The sequence below is a fragment of the Ornithodoros turicata genome, chromosome 6 (assembly GCF_037126465.1).
Source record: "Ornithodoros turicata isolate Travis chromosome 6, ASM3712646v1, whole genome shotgun sequence".
NCBI classification, from domain to species: Eukaryota; Metazoa; Arthropoda; class Arachnida; order Ixodida; family Argasidae; genus Ornithodoros; species Ornithodoros turicata.
Genome location: NC_088206.1, coordinates 70,905,816 through 70,930,652, shown reverse-complemented (window position 1 = coordinate 70,930,652; position 24,837 = coordinate 70,905,816). Strand labels below are relative to the sequence as shown.

General features: G+C 44.9%; 1 protein-coding gene across 1 annotated transcript; it reads right to left on the bottom strand.

Moving 5' to 3' along the window:
- Nucleotides 1–23,212, bottom strand: LOC135398309 (uncharacterized). The gene is made up of 3 exons (XM_064629730.1): nt 23,116–23,212; nt 4,731–4,845; nt 1–176 (listed from the first exon to the last, which is right to left on the bottom strand). The coding sequence occupies exons 1-3, from the start codon at nt 23,160–23,162 to the stop codon at nt 6–8; spliced, it is 333 nt and encodes a 110-aa protein (XP_064485800.1). The 5' UTR covers nt 23,163–23,212; the 3' UTR covers nt 1–5.
- Between the last annotated feature and the right edge of the window lie 1,625 nt (nt 23,213–24,837).

The window sequence follows — 24,837 nt, the reverse complement described above, 5'->3', positions numbered from 1 at the left end:
GTGGCTCAGACTATTTCCTGTGGTACTGCTTCTGTGGATACGACGGTCCTGTTCTCTTGAAAATGCACTACCATCTGTTGACTCTTGGGTTTCCTGAGCGCCGTCTCCGTCTGAAACCGCCGGCAGTTAGTGCTCACCAAGAGGAGAATGATCGCTGCAAACATGACGAACACCACCTGTAAATAAACGCTTCCTGCTTAGTATATGGTTACTTCCAGTGACTGCACTGGTGCAGAAATTGAAGTTAGTCACGAGTGTTGTACGTAACAATGACAACTGCAAGGAACAAAGCGAGATATCGGTCGCAGGAATGCACAGAGAGCAACATATTCGACCTCGTTCAGGTCATTCCCGCGCACAGATTCCGTGTTTTGTGGCGATTTAGCGGTAAATGCGAGAGAAATGCGTTAGCCATTAACCGCCTTTCCCGTTCCATACTCGACTTCCGGTTATCCACTTCCGGTCTAAACTAAACTTCCGGTTCCACACTTTCAATTACTATATGTAAGTCCATTTAATTAACCATTAATTAGACTCAATTACTTTCAGTTACCCTTTAATTGGCTATTAATTACCGAAGGCTAGCTGAGGTAATTTTGAATTTTAGTTTAATTCCCTTTAATTACATTTACTTGCTTTAATTACTCTCAATTTCTCTATAATTGACCTTAATTACATTTAATTACCTCCGGTGACCCGCGGTTACCTTCGGCAAACTTTAATATCATTTTATCTTACTCTTAATTGCATATATCTCACGTTTATTACCTTTAAGCTCAGCTTTCTTGCTTTAATTACCTGTAATTACCTTAAATTACTCTTACCTCTTACTCTTAATTACCTTCAACAGCTTCAGTTTAATATCATTTACCTTCATTTACATTTACCCTCTTACCTCCACTTTACATCTCCACTTATACCTCTGTCTCGGTGAGGCATCACCATCTCATACACACACACGCGCGCGCGCACACGCACGCACGCACGCACGCACGCACACATACAGTTTTTTCCATTTTGACACTCCTAATGGTAACGCATTAAAAGCGGCCCCTGAGTATCACGAACAACGTAAATAACGCGTGCTAAGTTCAGGAAACAGCCTCGGTGGCTCAGTCGGTAGCGTGTCCGCCTGCTGATCCCAAGGTCGCGGGTTCAATACCGGTCGAAGACGGCGACAACTTTGTGGTGGAAGGGTACAAGTTGTGCAGACACGCGTCTTTCGCGAGGGACGTTAAATGTGGTCTGTCGAGATTTCGGAGCACGTTAGAAGAACCAAATGAATCCACAGACCCGAACACTGTGGCGTCGCTCATGATCACATTTGCTGCGTGCATGTTGTGCGAGGCTGTTTTGTAAAGATGTTTTCACCTACGTCCACGTTGTGCAACTAGGTTCTGTAAAGTTGGTTTCACCTTTGTTGCATGTTCTACCAGACGGTTTTATAAAGTTTGATTCGCCTACGTCCACGTTGTGGAACACGGTTCTGTAAAATTGGTTTCACCTTTGTGCATCTTGTGCCAGACGGTTTTATAAAGTTTGTTTCGCCTACGCCCACGTTGTGGAACACGGTTCTGTAAAATTGGTTTCACCTTTGTGCATCTTGTGCCAGACGGTTTTATAAAGTTTGTTTCGCCTACGTCCACGTTGTGGAACACGGTTCTGTAAAATTGGTTTCACCTTTGTGCATGTTCTACCAGACGGTTTTATAAAGTTTGTTTCGCCTACGTCCACGTTGTGGAACACGGTTCTGTAAAATTGGTTTCACCTTTGTGCATCTTGTGTCAGACGGTTTTATAAAGTTTGATTCGCCTACGTTCACGTTGTGGAACACGGTTCTGTAAAATTGGTTGCACCTTTGTGCATCTTGTGCAGGACGGTTTTATAAAGTTTGTTTCGCCTACGTCCACGTTGTGGAACACGGTTCTGTAAAATTGGTTTCACCTATACGCATCTTGGGCGAGACAATTTTGTAAGACGATGAACGGTTGGTTTCTCCTTCCTTCCTTATTATGGGTTTAGAGTGGTCAGCCAGACGGAATGGCTTGCTACTCTGGTGTTTCTCCGGTGCAGGCCTAGTACGACACCGTCTTGTATAGTCGGCTTCATCTTTGCGTGCCTTGTTTGTTTGACACGGTAGCATCACCTATGTGCTACCGTGCTATGCAGACAAAGCAAACTTTACAAGAAAAGCAGGCGGAGTCCAAGTGCGGAACAGTTTTGGAAGCAGACAATACACACTTCTTTTCGGAACCGGTTGCTTCCAGTGTCCAGCTGCTTCTTCCCTCCTCACACCGAGCTACTTGAAGAAAAATCTTCAACCACAGCGCCCTCTTGAATCACTTGCATTGCTAATGATCTCCGTCGCAACGCTTTATAAAAATAGAACGCTTTTAACGTGAATTTATTCGCTAACGGACCGAAGCACGCAACGGAACGTGTCATAACCACGTCCTCCATTAAACAATCTTTCACAGTTCGCTACGTCTCGTGTAATTGCGTTGGACGACAGCGTTTGTGTTAGGGTGCACTCGAAGATTATTACATGGTTTAAGAAGGTTTGCAGTTCTTCTAATCTGGCGCAGGTGACGTGTCCTCGTTTCGCAACAGATGTTACCGTCTCATGTTTCTTTCAAGTAAGAGGTTCTTCCGTGGATAAGGGGTTGCAAAGTGGAAAAGGGGCTGCAGAGCACGCTTGCAGAAAGCACGAAAGCAGGCGCGGGTTCAATTCTTGCCCCTCTTGGGCTTTTTTGACAACTCCTATATTCCAGTCTTTCATGTTCTCACGGACCTTGAGGCATGGGTTGTGTGCTTCAGTTTGTTCCGAGCTCAGAACAGCTACTTTCCGTGGTGTTCACCAGATGTCGCTGCCTCGTCCTGTGTTGCTGCTGTGTTGTTACATACATGTATGTATGTGTGCGCGCGCGTGCGTGCGTGTGCGCGTGCGTGTATGCATGTATGTATGTACGTACTTACGTACGTACGTACGTACGTACGTGTGTGTATGTATGTATGTATGTACGTACGTACGTGTATGTATGTGTGTGTGTATGTATGTATGTATGTGTGCGCGCGTGCGTGTGTGCGTGCGTGTATGTATGTATGTAGGTAGGTAGGTACGTATGTATGTATGTATGTGTGTGTATGTATGTATTTATGTACGTACGTGTGTGTATGTGCGCGTGTATGTATGTATGTATGTATGTATGTATGTATGCATGTGCGTGTATGTATGTATGTACGTATGTACGTGCGTGTATGTATGTATGTGTGCGCGTGTGTGTGCGTGCGTGTGTATATGTATGTATGTATGTATGTGCGCGTGTATGTATGTGTGCGCGTGCGTGAGTGCGTGTGTGTGTATGTATGTGTGTGTGTATGTGCGCGTGTATGTATGCGTGTATGTGCGCGTGTATGTATGTGCGCGTGTATGTATGCGTGTATGTGCGCGTGTATGCATGTACATACTTGCGTATGTATGTGAAAACATGTAGGGGAAGAGTGTGAGCAGCGCGAGTGCGTCGAATGAGGCCCACTGGCTGGCCGTCGCCAACAAGGAAAAAACAGCGCGAAAAAACTAGACAGTTGTGTGCACCTCTCGATCGAGATCTGCGAAAAACTAGACCGACCGCTGGTTGTGTGTACGTGTCTCTTCTCGTTGGCAAGCTGTGCCAATGTAGCTTAATGATTAGCGCATAAAAAATATCGTCGCTTCCCGCAAAGTTCAGTGGCATCACAATAAAGTAAAGTGCGTTTCTTAATACACAATCCAATTTTATAACGCCAGGACGGATTGCATCTGCAGAAATCAAGAAGATTCGATTGGCTGCAGTATAATAGAGATAGCGACGTGTCACAGTAAAAAAAAAAAAGTAAGAAAAAAAGGCATTTCCAGCTGTTTCTACCAGGGTTGGTTACCGGAAATGAGACACGTTAACTACCCATATTCCGTACCCATTTACCTATTTACCTATTTTTTTAAATTTTATTTACCTATTTACCCATATTCCGCAGGAAACGAAAGTAGAAACAGAAACAAAATTATTCTCGTTTTCGTTATCAGAAACCGAGACAGAAGGAAAATTCGAGGGTGGTAACGGAAACGGAAACCGAATTCACCTAACGTAATACTCCTCCATACTTAAAAAAAATAATTTCAGTTAATGTATTACATCTATTATGTCTTCAGTCGTTGTTAAAACCTTCAGTGTTTCTGTTCCATAGCACTGTCCCTCTGTTTACACCATGTTGCTACAAGATCTGGGGGCCGATAGGAGGAGCACCGTAATGCCGAGGACAGACGGAACATTCTCAAGTAAACAGAAACAGAAACCAGAATGGAAACTAGAGAGTTTTAGCGCATCGTACGCAAAGACGATATCCTACGATGCACTAAAACGCTCTAATAACTCCGGAACAAAATTCTGCTATGGTAGCGGAAACAGAAACCGCTACCGAAAATCGTCTGGAAACCGAAGCGAACACAGAAGCAAAAAGTCGAGTTTTTTTAGATACCGGAATCAGAATATCGGAAGCGCTATTACGTTCGGCAACCAACCCTGGTTTCTGCCATTCCGCGATATCGATAAATGCAGAGATGAGATCTGCTCTCGAAGAGGGCAGGTCCGAATAGCTCGCTGCGTGCTCATTCCATCGTTATTTCGATTTCGTCACGGAATATCCTCTCTTATTGGCGGCAATCGAATCTTCCTCGCTTTCGCAAGACTCACAGTGACGTATATGATGGCGTCCACGGATTGGTCCACTCGCAGATGATGCATCCGACGCAGCGCATTTCTGAATTTGTAGCTCTTTAGCGACAGCGTACCGTTGCAGACGAGCAACCTGAAAGAAGAGAAGGCTTCAGAATATGTCTAAACATCGTTCTATATAGAATAACCTATGATCTAAATCGCGAATACCGCGTCCGTGTCACGACTTACTAGATTATAGCGACCATGTCATCCGTACCCCTACCCAGCGCCGCATTTAGAGGCCGGCGGTGGCGCTGCTCATCGACCCTGTCATTGGTTCCTCAATGTCTACAATACTTTGTACTTCAGCTTACCTTAGCATTTTTGCACAAGCGGTGGACGCCCCACGGGAGATGCGTCTTTCTAAAGTTGATTATCATCATCATCCTACGCGTTTTCATAGGAGCTGTAACTGTCTTCTGCTACGGTACGGCGGTCGTACGTCCGCTTCTGCGCGTTCAAAATTCAAATTTCCACTGTCCAATCATGATGTAGATCTCGTGAGCCGATGGGTAGCGCTCCTAGCGGATCGTGCGGACGGGCTCTTCGTAGGGGTTGCCGATTGTGACATGGTCGTTATAATCTAGTAGGTCGTGGTCCCCATCTGCCGCAACCTCCCCTCTAGATAACCCGAAGTACTTGACGGCGCGCAAGGAAACAGACGACGCAATAATGCGTCTCATCTGCTGAGACATAATAATCATCCTGTCAACGGTGGCATATCTGACATGTTAGCCTTTATCTCCTGCTTGAGCACACAGGAGTCGGGATTGCTGTCGTCGAGACAAATGACGTCACTTCCGACAGATGTAATTAAACATGGGGAACGTTGGCTAGCCACCATGCCTACGCTCTTTCCGAAAGTAGTTTGTCCGTCAACCAATGGCAGGCTTATGGGCTGGCGATTAAGATGAAGATTAAAAGGGGATTAATGACCCTGTTAAAAGGGGGATTAATGCTGATAAATGCCATTTCAATGCACGGTAAATGCTACTGGAAATGGCGTTTACCGTGCCCGTCTGTCTGTGGTACACTCTAAAAAATGAACTTCACCATATAGCACACTCCTAGCCAACCAACATCTCGTATGATATCGTTATCTGCCCTGATTTGTTGAAAACGGGAGGCGAACGCCTTTTCTGTGACAATTATGTACAGCATAGGTGTCACAAAAAAGGCGTACGCCTCCCGTTTTCAACAAATCAGGGCAGATAACGATATCATTCGAGATTACGGTTGGCTAGGAGCGTGCTATATGGTGAAGTTCATTTTTAAGAGTGTATAAGAGTGTTCCGTGCTAAATATATCACGTGTCAACAGAGCCGCATCATGCAGTAAAATTAGGTTAGTGATTTCGAAATACATTAACTTACGCATGTACTATCGCATTAAATGGGCTAACAATGCCAGCACATGTACTATGACACAGAAAATGTAACCGTACATGAATAGGGCAAGTAATGCATATAAATATTAATTAAGTGTCGTACATAAAGGATCCATTTATTCACATATATACATATCAGACACATATCACACGGGTGTATAAAAAGCAGTCTACTGAAACCGATATTGCGAAAAACAGAGAACGAAAAAAAAAAAAAATCAGTGAAAAGTCCAAGCCACTGACAACGTCGCAAACATCGCCAACTGGTGTGTCTGAACACGTCAAGCTTTGGAACTCAAATTCACATCCGCTTATACATATCAACGTTCTAAAGAGCACGGCTTCTGTTTGCACAGCTTATAACGTTGGCCAACACAGAGGATCCCTCACAAATGGATGGAAGGTTTAGAAGCGTTACAAAGTGCTCCACAGTGTGCATTGTCTCTAATGGCTCTCACAAAGTTTAGTCGAAAGCTCTTTCCATTAGGGATAACCTAGTGAACGGCCTCTTTTGAGAAACATAGTGTTTATTTGATATTGCGTAAATTATCGATGCACTTTACGTAGAAGAGGTAGTGATGACGCCATGCTTGGATAGTCCTAGTGGACATCAATGTTAGCGAACAATGCTGCGACTTCTGCGTAGATAGGGTTGATGATAATGATGAGGATAAGCTCAAAGTGGCAGAGGAGGGGCGCTGGACTAATCGCTAGTGGCAGAGGCGGTACTCCGCTGTAACTACACTGTTAAAACAGAACTTCACCACACAGTACGCTCCTACACTCTTAAAAATGAACTTCACCACATAGCACGCTCCTAGCCAACCATCACTCCGAATGACAACGTTCTCGCTCTAGATTTGTTGAAAACGGGAGGAGGAGCCTATTTTGTGCCATTATGCGCGGCACAAAATATGCTCCTCCTCCCGCTTTCAACAAATCAGGGGCAAGAACGTTGTCATTCGGGATGGTGGTTGGCTAGGAGCGTGCTATGTGGTGAAGTTCATTTTTAAGAGTGTAGCCAACCATCATTCCGAGCGATATCATTCTGTGCCCTGATTTGTTCAAAACAGAGGGGAGGCGCCTATCTGGGACAAGATAATGTGTCCCAGATAGGCGCCTCCTCCCATTTCCAACAAATCAATACACAGAATGATATCATTCGGAATGATGGTTGGCTAGGAGCGTGCTATGTGGTGAAGTTCCGTTTTAACAGTGTACACTCTAAAAACAGGACTTCACCGCACAGCACACTGTGCGCCAACCATTGTCACGAATGATAGGGTTATCGCTTGTGACTGGAAGACATAAGCAGGCGTACGCCTTTTTGTGGCAATTTTCATATATCTATATTGCCACAAAAAGGCGTACGCCCACCCCCTCTCTCTCTTCGAATCAGAAGCGATAACCCTATCAGTCGTGGCAACGGTTGGTGTACAGTGTGCTATGCGGTGAAGTTCTTTTCTTAGAGTGTATCTGCCGAAGGCTTTCCGTTACTTAGAAACTGCATTGTCCAGCCTTTCGCGCTACGATTCCACGAATCAGTTTCTTTTTCCCTTTGCGTTACTGGAGGTTTTGCTTACTTCAACAACATCAAAACATCAATACCATAGCTCACTCTTTGAAGACCTATACAACGCAACATACAGCGCAATGTATTGGAAGAGAGCTACACCGACACAAAATAAGAGAAAAATAAACATCGTGGAACGAACCAGGTCGATGTCAAATAACGTGACCACCGTCTTAACTTATAAGTGCCATAGATAGATGATGGTCGAGGCGAAGAGCGAACAGCACTTAAGCACTCCCACGTCAATAACCGAGTGATACCGAAAATCACAGACCTAACTTTTTCAATTTTGTTTTTGGAACCTCCCAGCCTCCATCAAACCCGTTGAGAATACGCGCAAGAAAAGGCTGGAGTCAATTTAAAATCAATAGCGACGCCACCAATGAAACTCCCGACAGAGGGCGTGGGGTGCGTGCATCGCAGAAGTGTCGTCTGCGAAATACTCGGGCATCGTCTGTCCAACATTTAGTAGACTTCGCTCACGTAAGAAGGATGAAACAAAACGAAATAACGAGTTATTTGAAATAGATTATCACGTGAGGGGGCGAAGAAGAAAATGAGGTGAGGAATTTTGGGTTTCGTGCAGCTGACGACGCTAATCCTCTTTGGAAAGCGAAACTGCAGCCACAGGAGATTCGTGTCCGGCATGCAGACGACATTTTTGGTTTTGGTGAAACGTAAAAGGTGAAACGGCGTCTAGCTCTCAACACATAGTTGGATATTGTTGATCTTGACAGAGCATTTCTCCCCAGAGGAAAGTATTTTTTTTGAATTAAAGAATGTTTTACCGACTTCCATTTTCTTCTCTTTTGAACGAAAAGAGCCACGTATATTGAGTTGCCTGAACATGATGTGGAGGGTACCGTTCCAGTACAATTTCAGGATATCATACTTTCGAATTTCGTTCCCTTTTAAAAGTCATCAGGTCATAATTTAGGTTAAGCACAGTCTGAATACTGCATACTAAATACTCTGCTGCAAAATACTTTAGACACACGTCAAAATTGAAATACTTTTCTGTACTACTACCTTACGAGTACTCAAGCGCAGTAGTACAAAGCCAATCTGATAAATGTCTCATCAATCCAGAAAAAGGGTAAGGGCATTCACCGCTTTCAAGATACCCCCAAACACGCGTCCTTTTTTTTTTTTTACCTTAAACTTCACATCCCTTTACTCTGGGTTGAATAATTTAATGTCCAGAGCAATTGCGATGGAAAAGTCAACAACGCTAATCTTTTTCCTGTTCATGACTGTTTGTTATTCTGCAACCCTCATTAATGCTGCATGCAGAGAGCACGGCTGTGTCCCTAATCTGTTTTATTCGTTTTGATCACTTGCAAATAAGATATGAGGACTGTGTCACTTGCACGAATAAAGTTAGGATAAAGAAGATAAGAGAGACAGGACGAAATGGCGCACGGTGTCGCAGTTTGCAGAGGAAAAAAAAGAAAAAAAAAAGGCCATTGCATATAGGAAAAGTGTAGTTGAAGTTGGGAGAAAGTATTTATTTATTTATTACATTCCCTCAAGGGCCTTATAAAGGGCATTACATGGGGCATTACATTTATAAGTTGATGAGACGGAGGGAAAACTGTAGAGAAGTACGTACTATTAGGTTTAGTTTAAGAGTTTACCGTGTAATAAAGGTGCAGCTTGAGGTATTAGGGCGATTTCTCGGCTAACACGCATCGATAGGTAGGGATAATATTATTCCGGAATACTTGGAGGCATTAGCATGGAGCAGTTAGAGGCAGTAGTATGTACGATCTTGAAGCACTACAGCATAAAGGATTTCGAAAGAGTGGTACACATGGTGCAGCTCAAGGCGTTATGATTGTACCTCCAGGCATTTACATGAAACAGACTGAGGTACGTGAGGCGTGCTGTGAGGCAATGGTGCGGGGTACTTTAAGGCATTAACATAAAACGTTGATGAGCAGCGGCACGCACAGTGAACAGGTACTCTCAGGTACTCCGGAGTGTACTATCATGAAACGATGCAGGCATCGGCAGCTTATGGGCTGCAGCGGTACGTGTGATGCTAATTGAGGCCTAACCGGGCTGGGGTACTCTGAGACACAACAAAACACGCTATGCATAAGTCCAATGTACCCTGAGGCACAAAAGTGGATTGGGCAACGTTTGGAGTATAGGCATTGAGTGTTCAGCATTTCGTCTTCAGCATCAGTATATTCTTCCTCACGTTATACTCGTCAGACGGGCGCACTTACGGCCTTGACGGTTACGGCCGTAAGTGCATACTGTCATTAACTTCTTGCCAGACGGTCAGCAATACGGCCTTTGCGACAAAACTGAGATAGAAGGGCAGCGGCATTCCCGCAAGACCGTTTACGGCATTCCATCGAAACTGCCCAAGGCTCCTCACCAAGCGCCATACGCAGAATTTCGCGCATTTAATTCAATTCGAAATAAAATGTTTTTTAGTGTTGCTAGCCGCAACTTACGGCCATTTCTTAATACTGTAACATTAAAGGCCGTATATGTGCCCGGTCTGACAGAGGTATTAGATGTCTGACCATCCTTAAACACACAGAACCCTTCCATGGTACCCTATATGCTCGATGTCACCACCTGTACCCCTATCTCACACGCAAACAATATCGATGCGCATAAACACACACACACGCGCACTAATTGAACCTCGGGAAGATTGGCTAGCACTTGTTGACCCATGGGGTCAATCGATTACTCGGCAAAGAGTGAGAAGGTCATACATTCCCTGCCATCCTGTCATGGCTACATGGGCCCTGCTATAATGGTTCTCCCTTAGGTACACGCAGGAAGCGTTTATACAGGATGTATATAAGAGGGTCGTCGCGGCTATATTGGATACTATCGCGACACTGTAGAGCACATAAGGGTTACGTGATGAAGTGGACATCGTCAAGTGTTTACTGCAGCAAGCATCACCCGCTGTCTGCTCTCATTTTGACGACAGCCGTAGCTACGCATACAGGGTGTCCCAGAAAACGTGTCATTGAATTATAATAAAAAACTACGCCACCTAGAATCATGCGGTCAACGGCATTTGTTCTTATTAGGTTTTTGCCACCTTGTAAAGCTAGTGTCATGTACCCCAAGTTCAATTATGCAACTATTTGCGAACTGAACTCGGAAATTTGCCAAGTAAAGGTCACTTTTTTACCCCACCAATATGAAGAGCGTGCCGAGTTCACTCAAATTCATGATAATTCATAGTGATATTCACGAGCTATCCCATCGGAAAAAATAGCCGAATATCATGCTTTTCGGAGCACCGGACCATAGCGCGCGATGACTTTTTGAGCGCAATCGCTCCCAGTGCGACGAAAGGAGGTTCCGAAGCCAGCCCACAGAGTGATAGTAGAAAAAGTAACAGTTCCTAAATTTGGGAGAGGGAAAGCATTATCCCAGCGAATGTCGGACGTGATAAGCCGTGCCTGTTTTATCTCTTTCTGCGGTGTCGGGGAGGGCTGGGTTTCCAACCTCCTTTCGTCGGACTGACAAAGATTGCGCTGAAAAATTCATCGTGCGCTATTCTGTGCGACCTCCGTAGAGCATGATGTTCGGCTATTTTTTCCGATGGGATAGCTCCTGAATATCCCTCTCAATTATCATTAATTTGAGTAAATTAGACACGCTCTTCACATTGGTGGGGTAAAAAAGTGACCTTTACTAGGCAAATTTCCGACTTAAGCTCGCAAAAATTTACATAATTAAACTTACGTTACACGACATTCACATGAGGAGGTGGCAAAAACCCAGTAAGAACAAATGCCGTTGACCGCATGACTCTAGGTGGTGTAGTTTTTTTTATTATAACTCAATGACACGTTTTCTGGGACACCCTGTATATGCAGGGGGGTCCACCAACCATGATAGAAATTCATAGTAAAAAACGTGGGCCCCGGAGAGACATGCGGTCAGGGGATTTTTTCTGCCAATAACTTTTGTCACATATTGGTAACATTTTTATTTCGTTTCAATTGACGGAAAGTTAATTGCTTGAATTGAACTCCGAAATTTCCCGAGGCAACCTAACGTTTTCTTTGCGGAAATGGGTTTCCCGTGGTCGTTTTACTCAGTATAGCACACAATCCCTCTCGTAATGCAATGGCAATTGCCGAAATAAATTCGCCGAAAATCCGTGGAAATGAGCCCTTGGCTCCGCCTCTTTTTTGACGGCTCGTAGTTTGAGCGCAAAGCCGCGAAGAAAGGAGGTTACATTGACACGCCACACGAGGAGGGAAAGGGTTACAAGGCTTACCCACGGAACAAACACGCGCGGTGAGTGCGGGAATCGGAGCTATCTTATCAAAAATGCGGTCACCCGACGGCTTGTAACCCTTTCCCCCCTGGTGTGGCGTGCCAATGTAACCTCCTTTCTTCGCAGCTTTGCGCTCAAACTACGAACCGTCAAAAAAGAGGCGGAGCCAAGGGCTCATTTCCACGGATTTTCGGCGAATTTATTTCGGCAATTGCCATTGCATTACGAGTGGGATTGTGTGCTATACTGAGCAAAAATGACCACGGGGAACCCATTTCCGCAAAGAAAACGTTAGGTTGCCTCGGGAAATTTCGGAGTTCAATTCAAGCAATTAACTTTCCGTCGATTGAAACGAAATAAAAATGTTACCAATATGTGACAAAAGTTATTGGCAAAAAAAAAAAAAACCTCGACCGCATGTCTCTGCGGGGCCTACGTTTTTTACTATGAATTTCTATCATGGTTGGTGGACCACCCTGTATATAGTCGGGACGGAGTTTGTGAGGTAGGATACAGTGAATCGCTTAACTTTTATTTGATTCCGCCTTAGCGCCGCGAAGCAACTGTGGCCATGAGCGGGCAGATGGAGAGAAAGGGCAGAAGGAAGGAGTGGGGGACAGCGGGGGTTAGCATGCATCCTGGGCCGACTTCAGGGGGAAATGGAAGCTCTGAGACAGCACACAGCTGGTGGTAGCGTTCGCAACCACCACCTTTCTGACTTCGGCACGACCCTGGCTATACACTGAATCATACCTGGATGTAATTACTTCTAAAATGTAATTAAATTACATTACTTATTACTGCAACTGGCCGGTCCCCAATTCTCTGCCAAGTGCGGACACAGAACACACGCTCGATTATTTTGTAAAAAAGTAATGAGTAATGTCATTAAAATCACTTCCCAAATGTAATTAAATTACATTACAAATTACATAATGTAAAAAAGTAATGCAGTACATTACAAATTACCAGGAAACGTAATTCATTACAGTAATGACATCTCTACCCAGGTATGCACTGAATCTAATGAAGTCATTCATCATAAATTCAATCTATCACCCGCATCCTCTTCCAATCGATTCGTGACCCTTCCCGGAATGCCTTAAATAACTACCCTTCCCCCTCTCCCCACATGGCCCTCACCCTCCTTCAACCCCTTCTTTCACATGCCTCACGACATGGCTGTATCCATACATATGGAGGCAGGCGGGAGGAGGCCACACACACACACACAACATTAGGCCTACGTGTCATCCTCGCCTGACTGCACCGACTGCAAACTGGTCTCATTAGGTAGATTACGGGGACGCTTCGTTACGGGCACTCATCGAGCCGCTAAATGTCACGTGACGCGTGGGTGTTGGGTGTCAGGATTATGATTACACGTGAGACCACGGGGTATAAACCGTAGAGGGGTGCTGCGTAACGAACCGGGGTCTCGGTCTTTTTTTCGCCATCTTAGAGGAAGATAACTCTCATTATCCAATCAGATCGGTCGGAAGAGTGTCGGGAAAAGAACGCCCTCTTGCGGCCCGCGCGCGTATCAGGTGTGAGTTAGGGGAATGTTACTTGAAGAGTGTAATGTACGGATAATGGGTATGTATGTCCTGCGAATTACTGTCGCGAATTACTGCGAATGTTTACACAGAGAGAGAGAGAGAAAGAGAGAGAGAGAGAGAGAGAGAGAGAGAGAGAGAGAGAGAGAGAGAGAGAGAGAGAGAGAGAGAGAGAGAGAGAGAGAGAGAGAGAGAGAGAGAGAGAGAGAGAGAGAGAGAGAGAGAGCAGGCCGTCGAAAAAGCCAGCCAGCGGGGGGTACTGGGGTAGTCAGTTTCACTTCCTCGAAACTCGCTTCCCGTTATCACGTCACATCACATCACGTCACATAATCAGCGCGGGGAATCGAACCACGCACCTCTTTGATTGTCGATCACCGATTTTTTTCTTTTTTTTTTTACAGAATGGTGTGCGGATTAATTTGGCACACCCGAGGGTGACCCTGAGACCTGGGGGTCTTGGTGTTTTCCCTGGATTGTCCTCGGGCGCTTTAAGACAAATGTTGGCGCAGTTTCCTCGTGAAGTCAGCCCAGGACGCAGCAACGTGCCGCCACACTCGCAGGCAGTACGCTCGGAAACAGCACGCCACCTCCGGAGGGTTCTTCAACGTGCGCAGAAATCTCGGCACACTGCACCCGGTATTTAATGCTCCCTTACGGAGGACGACATGCCACCAAGTTGCCGGCGTCTCCGGGCGGGTTCGAACCAGCTGCCTTGGGGTCAGTACACTCTGATGAGAATATAGTGTAACAGTGAAAGGTTCATTTAGGCCCCATTTAGGAAGTCATCCCCATGTCATCGTCATCATGTATCTCCCTCCCTCATTTAAGTCACGATGACAAAGCACTCTCTCTCACAACATCGTCATCCGTCCTTTTATCCACAAGAGAGAAAGAGAGAAAGATAAAAAGGAGGAGCAGTAAATTGAACCCTCTTCCTTCCGGCCACAAACGACAGTCATTTCCGGATAACGTCCTCCTCAATCAAGTTTTCCTTCTTTCCAATACAATCAAACTCTCCGAACAGTTCCTTTTCGTACGCAGGCTCTGCTCTTTCGTCTACATTTAATAAAGCTGATGATATGGATTATTCCCCCGGCCAATTGATTTTTTTAGCCTAATTTCAATCGCGCGTGGCGTTCGATAACTTGACCCGTGTGTTGGTGACAGCGCCAACCCGAGCAGCACAATGTACTGAAAGTCGAGTGCAATGCGGTGGACGGGTAGGTGGAAGGCCTCGAACAGACCCGCGAAACTAACGAAGATTGATAAGACACACATACCGTCCAAACCCCCATTGCACTCGACTTTCACTACATTGTGCTGCTTGGTAAGATTTATGGGAAGTTTTCTCGTCTGTTTCTTCGGACGTTCCGCTGTATAGACTGAACGGATGTGCCACTAAAACTGAAGGATGGTCACCCCAGGTTTAAATCAAACGTACTATTTGTTACGTCATGCGTTAAAGCAATCTTATTTCTAGATTGTGTTGACTTTGACGGACGTCACGAGTATGTGTGTGTGTGACCGAGAAAAGGATGATTGATTCTTTTGAGGTGGTATCACAAAACGTAATAGGCAACTCTTGTCTGTCACCACCGGTAGCTTGAATGCGTAGCAGAACAAAAACCGGAAGTGGCTCACAGTGACGTCATGGCGGTGTGGGTTTGACTTTGACTTTGACTTCGAAGTCGACTTTCAAATTGGGGGGGGGGGGATATGTTTATTGAGAAAAAAAAACAAGGAAAGGTTAGTCAGGCAAAGGCCGACTTGCTATTCCTTTCGTAAAGAGGAACGGAAAAGGAAAGGGGACGAAAAGATAGGAAGAAAACGAAAAAAGGAAAGAAGGCGGCAAGAAAGAAAACGAAAAAAAACGAAAGAAAGAAAGCGAAAAAAAAGGGAGAAAACGAAATAGAGGAAAGAAAACGAAAAAATAGAGAGAAAACGAAAAAAAAGAAAGAAAAGAAAAAAAAAGAAAGAAACGAAAAGAAAAGGGAAAGAAACGAAAAAAGGAAAAATTGGGCTAGCGTTATAGATCGAGCTAGAGATCGCTCCGATGATTTGACGATTTTGATGATGAGCAAATTTTATCATCTGACCGAACGTCACAAGTGATTAATTACGGTTTCATTGTATCAAATACTAAATTAATAATGGTATATGTTAATAATTCTAACAACGATTGATTAGTAATATTAATTACTTAATTAAGGAATAGTAAAAACAATAATGATGAGGATGGCGATAGCGTGTGAGGATAATCATGGGTAACTAGTAATTATCATGACGGAAATTGATGTTCTGAGGCTGAGGAACAGCGAAGACACAAAGCCTAAGAACAACGACCGCAGAAAGCAGGAAGTACGAAGGCATTCCAGATGATTCCTGAAGGCATTCGAGTCCTGCAGCTGGCTAACCTTTTCAGTGACTTCCTACTTTCTTAGTAATTATCATTGTAATAATGCAAATAGTGAAAGAGGGGATAATGCTTCATTTCGTAACAGAAGACACTACTACAGTTACTCCTACTAGATGGTCCTGCAAGGATTTCTAATTGGCTACGGATGTGAATATAGGCTGAAAACAAATCAGTCTAAAACAGCAGCACTCAGCAGGAAGTAGAAAAAAAAAAGTCCTTATTAAGATACGATCATCTACGCAGTCACTAAAAAGCCGCTATACTGGAACTACAAACGAGTTAAAACAACCCATACTCCTACAAAAATAAATAAATAATATCGTAAACACATAAAAAGGGAACAGCTGCGCGTAGAATAGTAAATGTCGAGCGGCATTCCATTTTGTTCGAATGCGCAACCAGCAGCTTCCATTTTCTACGCCGTAATTGTAGTGGTAGATCCAAAAGTAATCTTAGGACGAAGTAATTCCGAACGGCTTTTTTCGTTACAGCGTGGACGGCGAAAGCTTTTCAAAGCCCATTAGCTCGGGCTTGCAAGAGTTCTCCAAGGAAATACACACACTGTGCATCTCGGCGGAAAATCCACTCGGGGAATTGAGTTTTCAGCACCGTATCTATCACGTCCATTTCCATCGTTACAACTTTTAGAATTGCGATATTTGAATGTGACACGTACTTAAGTTCGCAGCGAATTTTGAATGAATTGCATTATGAATGATTAAAGAAGAAAAAAGAAAGAAAGAAAGAAAGAAAAAAATAACGTAGCGAAGAAACGGATAACGTCATCCTTAGAAGAGCTCATTCAAATGTCTCTCGTCAACTGTGTGATTAACACGGTAGGTGCACCTCCGTATCTGGTGTTATCTTCATTTATCTTTGCACGTTCTACGATAGCAACCGCGAGAGGCATGACCGAGTGGATCTAGATGGTGAGATAAAATTTCTTTTCATCCAGCCACTATTTGATGAGGGGGGACACCGGAAAAAAGCCTTTTTTTTTCGTTCACAGGTTGAAGATGATGATTAGATGGAAGTGATAAGAACAAGAAACGAGTACGGCATTCGTTCCTTGATGGTATCTTCAAGGTCATGCTGAAGATTTCAAGATGTTGGGTTCGAATCTTATCAAATCTTATCGAATCTTAATTAAAAAAAAAAACATTTGATGACACGGATGACACAAATACGACGTGTTCTGATCATGATGGAAGGACATCCCTCGATTCCTTGTTGCTACCGTGAAAGAACTGAGGCTACGAGTGGCGCACAGGGATGATATTAGGACACGGAGAAGGACTCGGCGTGTTGGTTGTGTCCCTAACTTGCCTTCAAACTCAAAGTAGTGCAGCTGGTATCATGTTTAAGCTGTCTTGCTGGCTGCATTCTTCCCGCTTTAGTACACAGAATGAAATAATAATAACTTAATACGAAACTATTGCTTAATACTTGTAACACTGTTCTACGGGGGAAATTCTTTAAAATATACACGAATACCTGAAAACGATACATATACTTTACATTAGAAGCAGCGAATGAACCGAAGTCAATAGACCTCTACCCGAGCAACGTCATCGTGACGTTGGTAGACAGACTGAAACCGAAACAAATCGGAAGGGGATGGCTGGGTTCCACGAATGGGAACTTGTTCGCTGCCTCCTATTCAGAGTTGTACACGTTACTTCGAAAAAAAGTAATTGGTTCCGATTACTGTTACTACCGCGCGAAAGGTAATTCTTTACCGTTACAAATTACTTCATCAAAAATGTAATACGTTACCGATTAAAAATGTAACGCGTTACTTCTTCCGTTACTTTTAAATCATGGGCCATAGCAAAGCCAACAAGCCTGCAGTGAATGCAACTATGCAGCTCTTGTTGCAAATTCTAAAATGAGACACCAACATATATGGTAAGTGAAATTCACAAATACATTTGAAAGCAACATACAAAACACATACACGCGTTTATTACAGATTTATTTGCTGAAAAGGGTTGCCATTGTTGAAAGAAGGTTAAAAAAGTAATAATTGTCGGTGTCGGACTTTGCCACGAAAGGTCCGCAGCTCGATTCGAGACATTCACATCTTTTTAAAAAAGTAATCGATTACTCAGTAATTGATTACCGAAAATTGTAATAAGATTACTTGGAAAATTACTTGCCACAAAATTAATTGATTACGTTAAAAATTACTGAAAAAAGTAATTGATTACTAGTAACGCAATTACTAGTAACGCGTTACGTACAACTCTGCGTCCTATTGAAAGAAAAGTAGGACCGAAGGTCGCGTCCCTTTCAGAGACCATCGTAATCCCCTCAAGACCGTGGCTTTCTGGCGCGACCTCACTAGCTTCCTGCGTATAGTTCAAGTCTACCAAATTGGTGGCGCTGTCGAACACTATGACGTCATTTGTTTGCAAACAGGGTTTGTTTTCAACGCAGACGTACTACAATCGCGCATCCGAGTCAACCCAACCATGACGCCCCCCCAGTGCATGCATCTTTCACCAGAAGGCGCTTCCAGCACGCGGCAGAAACCATTTATCATCGAGTGCGGTGGAGCAGAATGATAAGAGGAAGCTAGATGCGCGGATTCGCAAAAACATGCACCGTTATTTACTAGACGCGCGCTGTATTATCTTGGGCGATGCGTACGTCTTTTTTTTTTTTTTTTCGTTCTAGGAATGCGCCTAAAAGATGCTCCGTTTTGTGTTCGGTACGTCAGGACATACGTTATGTAGCGTAAATGGATGCGAGGGAATTTCCGAGAACCGCCGCGCGGCAGACGGCCGGTCGCTTCGCGGTAGAGCGACGAGGGGTCGGTTGGTAGCCGAGTAAAAGAAGGCGCCTTCTGGAGCCGGACAAAAGCAACGGCGACGATACAGGTGATGTCATAAATAGGAGGGAGCAGAATTCTGCGATAATCTTTATGGCGAATTTTTATGGGTGGTTCATTTCATGGGAACACGGCCCAGCGCTCGGAAATATCAATCAATCAATCAATTTATATACTCCCAAGAGTCCCTCGGGAGGGCGTTACATGGGAGGAGTGGGTTACAGAAAAAAAAAAAAAAGCGACAAGGATCATTTTAAACAACACAATAACAACAACAACAACAACGAAGAAGAAAACCCATCCCTGTTTGTAAACAAATGACGTCATTGTGTTCGACAGCGCCACCAATTTGGTAGAGTTGAATAGAGTCGTGAGTTGAGTAGAGTCATCACGACTATAGCAAAAAAAAAAAGGAAAAAAAGAGAAAGAAAAACGGATGAAGGGTGGAGATGCGTAGAGGGTGCATGAATTCGTCGGGGAGAGCAGAGTGTCAGATGGGTCGTTCAGCAAGACCTGCCTTCTGCAGAAAGAAAATAAGGTTTCTTGCTTTAGCGGAAGCGGGGCACTGTGGCATCAATGAAACCGGCGGTCCAGCACCCAATCCGTGCTTTGGGTTTTAGGAACCGTACGCTATTTTACGGAAATAGCGTGGGTGTCCAAACTCGCGTCGTCCTCGTTCGGCGCGAGATATTGAGAGAGAACCAGAGAGAAGTCAAAGAAGCACGCGCCACTTAGCGCGACATTAAATTCTACAACAGTATTTGGAACGAAATCTTGTATATTTTGCAAGCTAAATAAATTTCATACACAAAATGATTACCGATACCGTGGCTACCGCTTGATGATGCTACAAGCGGTAGCCCCGGTATCGGTATCGGTATTCGTGATGATAATGCTACAAGCTGGAACACATGGTCGCACCAGAGAGACCTACGTTTCCATTTTTTTTTTCTTTCTACTTCTATTCCGATGCCACCTGCGCAAGGTGCCTGCGTTTTGAGTTGCGGCGGACAAACCCGCTTCTAAGGCTCTATTTCACTTTGCCTCCATTTGCGTCCGGTCCTACGGCTCGTTTATTGACGACGCTGAAATGTGGCGCCACCTATTCTAAACACTCCCTCACATATATATCTGGTTCATACTCATCGTAAAGAATGTTTCCAGCTGAACAATTGGCATGAATAGTCGAGATAGCGATATATCGTATCTGCCTCTGCTGTCTGAGGTTTTCCTTGGGGTTTTCCGGCAGATTTTCCAGGCAGACGTTGGCGCAGTTCTTTTCGAAGAAGTCGGCCCACTAGGCTTGCTAATCCCACTGTCTGGTGGTCCATGTATGTACACGACTCATAGTCACGGTGTTTTCGCGGCGTAAACGCAGCATGCAAAACAGAAACAAGTAAGATTCACCGGAAAGACTTGTACAAAGAAACAGAAAAAGAGTCCTACGCCTTTTCAAGAACTAAAGGTTTCGAATTGAATTAAGAGAAAAAGGATTAAAGGAAGATCTCATCCGACATCGAAGGTATCAGTGGATCGGTATCGATGTTGTCGCCACAGAGTGCAGTCGGCCCACAGTCGGCCGGTCCGTTACAGTAAGCACAGATAAAGTAATATGGCAGACATCTAGCAGATTAAAAACGAGGCCACATCCATCATCGTTACTAGGTTCACATTTGGGCACTCAAAGATTACATTAAAGAATATCGCGCTCTCCCGCAGAAGTGTGGTCCTCATCCCAGGTCTTGCACTAACGCCCTCGGAGTTTCGTATACCCCGCGTTTCTATAGCAGACGACACGAAACAAAACTAAAAAAATAAATAAATAAACAAACAACATACACGAAAACGAAAGCTAGTAAAAAAGAAATACGGAAACGGCACTGCTCCACAGAATTCTGCTCATGGTTGCCAGAAAATGGGTTACCATTCGTCTCCGGGAAAATGTCGTCTGTTATATAGAACCGGTCCCGCATCAATCGTCTGCGAGCGATTACATGAGGCACGCTTTTATTATTGGCTGTAGCTTTCCCGCTGCACTTTCGACTTTGGCGACACTGCGGCATACGCGAAAAACGTGAAACTGATCTGGCGTGCCGTAAACCCATTGTGCGTTCGGTGTTAGCGACGATTGTTGACATTCCTTTTTTTTTTCTTTTTTTGCGTTTCTTTGGGTTTCGCTGCTCATAGAGCAGTGTGACCACTATGGCCATCAACCACTCTACCGTGATCGGTGTATCCTGGATTAATTTTGTCCACCAGAGGGCTCCAGAAAGCTCCGCAAGACGGTGTGCCGAAGCATCTTTCACCCTGCCACCAGGCTACCGGCGGCGTGGTTGAAGTTGCTTACGCATGTGGGATCGAGTCATGTGAATATGTAATGGCCTACGTTGACATTCCCCTGCTTTTGCTTAGTGTATAGCCTTGACTATATATACCCCCATGATGGTCCATCCTTTACGTGAGCTCTCAACCGATATATATCGATTAGCAAGGTAGCTTCCATTTCTATAGGACAGGATAGTTTCCGCGAGTCCATTCACATAATGATCGGAGGACCCCAACGTGGTACATTGAGCGGGCGTCGCTCCACTAAAGCAACTAATTGCGAATTCCATAGACAGCGGGTGTTCGAAGTTTCTCACCGAGAAAGTGCAAAAAAATGTTCCATTGGCAGAACCAGACCAGGAGTGGAATGTTCCATGTGGGGAGGGGGGGAGCTGAAAGACATTTGCTCCAAGCGGTAAATCGTTTTGACCCCCACCGATTTACGTGGGCTGGAATGAGGCAAAGCGAGCAGGACGAGACCGAACAGAACAGGCGTGCACGAGACAAATAAAGCCGGCAAAGTTGGATTTTTTTTTTTTTTCGGGTTTGTGTTTTCGGTAGCGCCAAATTTAGTGCTGCACCATCAAAACAGCACTGATATCTTTCCGAGGAATCCTGGCATGACTACGTCGCTGATTAAAGCCGCGTGGTTAATCCAATCCCAGAAGCTTGCTCCGCAAGCACTGCTTCTGGGAAGATCTTCCCTAATCCCAGAAGGGATACCCGAATTACGGCGTCGTGCATCTGCTCCCGCGGGAGGAAGATACTATATACCAGCGAGGACGCAAAACCCGTACGACACCGCATAGAGGAACGCCCGTACTAAATTTGCCCTCTCAATGGAATTCACCGGAAGTTATGACGGTAGCTGTGTTTTTAACTAGAAAGTTCGCGGCAGTGGCGCGGTACCCTGACTGACCCAATCCAATTTAAACACTCTGTAGCTGTCCTACTAGGTATTTCCTTGCGCTAACTTGTATTTAACGTTTTTTGGTGGTGTTATCCTCACTTCTGAGTTACTGCATCCTTGTATCTCTAGCTGCTGTGTATTCCGTTTATATATGTATATACCTCATAGTATCTTGTACGTTTTGTTTTTCTGCGGCTTGTCAAATCTCCATTTTATCGTGCACTCTGTCCTTTTCTTCATTTTTTTCTGTATCCCTACCGTGTGCCCACCCTTCGTTATGTAATGCCTTGGAGCTTTTAACATGTCAACAATAAATAAATAAATGTAATGGAGGAGAGACCTCGCGCCTGCATGTCTCTCCCCAAGCAGCACAACATCTTGTCCCAATATTGGACCAATATTGGCAATGTCGGCCCAATATTGGACCAAGATTGAACCAATATTGGCAATGTCGGCCCAATATCGGACCAACAGTGTGTCAGTATTGCCAATATTGGTCCAGTATTGGGCCAATATGTTGTGCTGCTTGGGTCGTGACACCTCTCACCTCAACACGCCCTCGCAGCATACCACGTGACCAAAGCGGTTCCCCTCGACTGGAATGACACGTAATGAAAGGGTAACCTCATCCCCTCCCCCCTCCCTTCGACAGGTTACACCTAGTCTAAACTCCCTGTAGCCGTATTATATAGACAACCGGCATTCCGTCGCACCTTGCATATTCGATGTTGGAGCACCGGACGGGTGACAACTGACCCATCTCATCCATGCCCTTAAATCAAAGCGTGAACAAGTTTTCGACTTATGATTCGACGGCTTATCAACCTCTAAGCGATGAGAAAACTTCATGGTGACGAATAGCAGCAAGAAGACAAGGACAGGGTAGAAGTAGACAGGACGAGTGCAGACTCTCAACTGACGTTTGATCAAGGAACTCAGCATCTTAAACGCTGACATCTAGGTCACCTAGATCACCTGTCACCTAAGTTCTGTCTACTCCTACCCTGCCTTTGTCTTCTTGCTGCTATTCGTCGTCATGAACCTATACCAACTACCCCGAATTGTTCTTATTGTGCGACGAGGAAACTTACCTGGATCCCCGGCAGAGCCGTTCAGACAGTATATCCAAATGTCTCATTCCAACTCCAGCGCGCAGGCGGCCGACTGACTTGATTTTCGTGTCGAAACTCCGCGCTCTGAACACCGAACACAGTAGGTGCCCGAAAAGCCAGCGAGGGTACGCCGGAAGTGGAAAGAGAGGGAGGGAAAGAGGAGCATCGACCAATCGTGGCGCGAAGCTGCCATGTGTTCAGTTTCGATTTTATTCGCTCTTTGATTAGAAGCGCGGGGTTTCTGGCGCTTGAAGCCAGTTTCGGTTCTGTCGCCCAACGAGTCGTTTCGGGAGCAACGAGCGAGGAATATTTTTAGAAAATTTCCGAGTACTGAGTTGAATCTATAATAGTAAATTATGACACACACGTATTTTATGAATCGTAATAAGAAAAAAAAAAACGGGAAGAAAGAGGGACGCAATGACCTCGTGAGCTGCCGGAAGGAGGCAGTGTCGTTTCGTCAAGTACCATATCTGTAGCAGTGACAAACCCAGAAGAAAAAAAAATAATTTGTTGCCTTTTTATGCTATGTCTTTGTCCCAGTTCCTAGTGCTTATATTCCTCGTTGTTGCTGTTTGTTCATAAAAGGAGTTTTCTGCTTCTGCTACCACTGGTAGTACTACTCGCAGTACTCTGGTGTGTGCTCTGGTAGTATATATCAACACCGTTTTAATTGTTTTAACCTTGAATTCCATTTGCGTGCAATTCAAAAAAATTCTGACGCGTCATTATAACCAGCAAGTGTAGCCAAAAGACCGGAGACTGCCATGTTGGTCGAGGTCATTCAAGAAAATAGTAAACAGTCGTTTTGCCGCTAAACTTCCGCTGCGTAATCCTTCGTAAAGCGAATTTTACTGTGCAATTCAGACAGAGCACGCGGGTACCTGGATTCTCTACGGTACGTTTATAATAGATCTCTACCCGAGAAACGTCATCATGACGTTGGTAGACAGACTGAAGCCGAAACAAATCGGAAGGGGAGGGATGGGTTCCAGGAATGGGCACTTGTTCGCTGCCTCCTATTGAAAGAAAAGTAGGACCGAAGGTCGCGTCCCTTTCAGGGGACCATCATAATCCCCTCAAGACCGTGGCTTTCGGGCGCGACCTTGTTCGCCGCTAGCTTCGAGCGTAGTTCAACTCTACCAAATTGGTGGCGCTGTCGAACACTATGACGTCATTTGTTTACAAACAGGGAGTGGTCTATTGACACGCATATCGTTCTAGCAAAGAATGCCGGCTGTTCCGAATGTTCGGGATGAAAGGACCCAATCATCGTCTACCAAATAAGGTTTGTCGTTGTGTTAATGGAGAATGCATTCCAGAAAGGGAGGGTGAAATGAGACCAAGGCTTTGTCCGTGGCATCTCCTGTGAAGAGTGCTTTCCCTGCAATGGCATGTACTGTTAGGGACACGGTTGTCTAAAATCTCCAGCCCGCGGCGGAAGGATCCCCTATCGGCGATGTCGCGCACGAAGGAACTATACCAATCACAGGGGTGGCATCCAATGCATTGCTCCGTAGACGAAAGCGTGCTGGGCGAACGCAATGCATCCTGGACAGGTCCTGGTCGCACGTCACAGTAAACGTCAAGGCACACGTGACCTTAAAGATGGCGGCGCCCGCGATCGGCGGCCAAATCGTTTGTAAACAATGCGGTTGTTGTTTCTGGACGACGTTTTGGATGTTTTTCGATCACGGTAAT

Excerpts from the sequence above, each read along its gene's own strand:
- LOC135398309 (XM_064629730.1), bottom strand. The coding sequence starts at position 23,162 with ATGAGACATTTGGATATACTGTCTGAACGGCTCTGCCGGGGATCCAG. Across the intron at positions 4,846-23,115 it reads CGGCTCTGCCGGGGATCCAG|GTTGCTCGTCTGCAACGGTA; the intron begins GTAAGTTTCCTC and ends CTCTTCTTTCAG. Across the intron at positions 177-4,730 it reads ACGCCATCATATACGTCACT|GTGGTGTTCGTCATGTTTGC; the intron begins GTGAGTCTTGCG and ends GTTTATTTACAG.